At 42.3% G+C, this 2,500-nt stretch overlaps 1 protein-coding gene across 1 annotated transcript in view; it reads right to left on the bottom strand.

Moving 5' to 3' along the window:
• The window catches only part of LOC310787277 (pyruvate dehydrogenase (acetyl-transferring) kinase isozyme 2, mitochondrial-like), a gene marked incomplete at its 3' end in the record, with an annotated part of 24,638 nt that overhangs the window by 4,840 nt on the left and 17,298 nt on the right, over positions 1 to 2,500 (bottom strand). Inside the window, exons 7-8 of the mRNA XM_083648651.1 lie at positions 2,378 to 2,454; positions 654 to 752 (exon numbers count right to left, since the gene is read on the bottom strand). Of these exons, the coding sequence (XP_083504777.1) occupies positions 654 to 752; positions 2,378 to 2,454 (176 nt within the window). The remainder of the gene's footprint in view (positions 1 to 653; positions 753 to 2,377; positions 2,455 to 2,500) is intronic.

Here is a 2,500-nt window from a genome sequence, read left to right as displayed (position 1 = left end):
GTATACTGTAACTGTGTATAACATGTTAGTGTTAGTGTATAACTGTGTATAACATGTTAGTGTTACTGTATAACTGTGTATAATGTGTTAGTGTTACTGTATAACTGTGTATAACATGTTAGTGTTACTGTATAACTGTGTATAATGTGTTAGTGTTACTGTATAACTGTGTATAACGTGTTAGTGTTAGTGCCATGATATCAGACTGACTTGTCAACTCGTTAGACTCCATTTCCATCTCCACTCTAACTGATTTCCATTGGGGGAATCCCCCAGCCCCTCTGGCAACGTCACCATTTGTGCCAAAGAGCTTAGATTGATAAGAACCGAAGATTGTTCCACTCATGTTCCACTGCACCGGTAGTACCGGCAAGAACTTAAATCCACTTTCACCCCTGCTTGAAAATGACAAAATACACTGTAAGGGGACAACAGCATTAGTCCCGCCCATCGCACAGTTTCTTGACTCTGATTGGCTAATCGTCCCCCTCGGTGCTCATTGGACAGGTCGTTTTTTCGACTGAGGAAATCGCTGTAGCATGACACAATGCCAGACCAGAACCCCCTTTTGCTTTCCCCGTGCTGGAGACACCAATCACACCTCGCTTCATCACCGTTTTGATTGGCTGTCAGAGCCGTCACCCGTCACTCACCTTGATTGACAGGTCTTCTCCACCGAGGGCGACCATGACTCTGATGGGTGGGAGGGTCCTGCTGGCCTCGTGGTTCTCTATAGTGGCTCTCATGGCGTTCTGCAGAGCAGAGGCAGATGTTTTAAGGCTGCTGGGAAGCTGAGAGGCTCCGACCCAAATATTGCAGATTTGTCGACATATTTGATTTTAATGGCCTTTTATTAAAAAACAGATATCTGCCAGATAGCTCCCAGAGGATGTTCCTCTCTGACCACTGATAGTGAACAAGTTTGAATTATTATTGATTATGATTCATATTATTATTATTATTATTATTATTATTATTATTATTGTTGTTGTTGTTGTTATTATGATTTTATTGATTTATTATACATTGGTGGAAGAATTACATTTACTCCACTTACCAGTTATTGGGTAGCTTTTTTGTGTGCTACTTGTACTTTTTAGAATTTTTTTAAAGGTGCAATGTGTAAGATTTGCCAGAATTTTACTTAAAACATTCAGAAATGAACTAAAATGATCACTAGAATGATAAGAAATACCAGTAAGAAATACCAGTTTTTACGTTATGTCATAGACATCTATGTATAGTGTTGCTGAGGTATCTAGGCCTGAAATTAGCACGCTAACCAACCGCGGTTAGCCCCGGTCTGTCCTGTCTTGTAATACCACTTATACCTCAAGAGGCGATAGTGAGTCACTCTACCATCCAGTCTGCCCTCAGTCCAACATGAGAGGAAGATGAAGTGGAGCTGGTGAGAGACTGCATTCCATTCAAACTAGGAGCTTGGGATTTCATGGTTGAGTGAAGTCACTGTCGGCGTTCCATTTAAACCATCGGGAAACCAGCCAGGGTTAACTCTAGCCAGGCTAGCCATTGTTAGCATCGTTAGCCATTATTGATAACAACGCATTTTGCAGTATTCTGTGCATACAAACACTGTAGCAACATGTCCACACAGATAGAAGTTAGACAGTGCCGTGTGTACAACTGATTTAATGAGACACAAACAAGACAGAAGTGCTAATAAACAGTATTTACTACGATTTTAACTACTGTTGAAGTGCGGAGCAGCCATCTTGGATTTTAGGGGCTGGGGCTGGTGAGGCTCCCCCGAGTTCGGCAGGGAAGATCCGAGGACAGGTGACGTCACAGGGAGAGTTCATGACCTTTGAACGGTGAAATCCCCAGTTCAAATGGAATGCAGCATAAATGCCCTCCCATAGAGCCGCCATGCAATAAACTTTATCAATTGGACTAACAAACTAGGTTAGGCCTAAATCAGCGTTTCTATTTGACTATACTGTACCTCCCAGATTAGCATTCTCCATCACATGCATGAAACAGTTTGTATTTGAGCTAACGTTGCGTTATAACGTGATCAATACAGATTATGGCTGATGTGCCCCAGCCTGCCAGTAACTTTCACATTTTAGGCTAATTTGAATTCTCAATCCAGCGAAAAGCAAAGAAAAGTGCAGCGTATTTTCCACTGGAGGAGGAGGGTGTTCGGATGTGAAATGCTGCCCCTTACTGAAGGAGTATCTGGCCAACTATTACACATTGCTCCTTTAAAGTCAGTCATTTTACTTGTATTTAAGTACATTTTAAGTTGTTTGTTTGTTTGTTTGTTTGTTTGTTTGCATACTGAAGGAGCCTATTGCACTTCACTACCGCCGTTGTCCTGTGACCCCTAGCTGGTGTTGTGTAAGTGTGACATTACCTTGAAGAGTTCAAAGAGCATGTGGTAGAGGTGGGAGGGGATGTAGGAGATCTGGATGGGCTCTGTGATGTTATTGGCTGGGAGAGGGAAAACAATACAGTCAACACACACACACACACACAC

The sequence above is a fragment of the Poromitra crassiceps genome, assembly GCF_964638095.1.
Source record: "Poromitra crassiceps genome assembly, chromosome: 13".
Taxonomy (NCBI): domain Eukaryota; kingdom Metazoa; phylum Chordata; class Actinopteri; order Beryciformes; family Melamphaidae; genus Poromitra; species Poromitra crassiceps.
The sequence above is the reverse complement of the archived record's forward strand: the minus strand, read 5'-3'. Positions and strand labels throughout refer to the sequence as shown.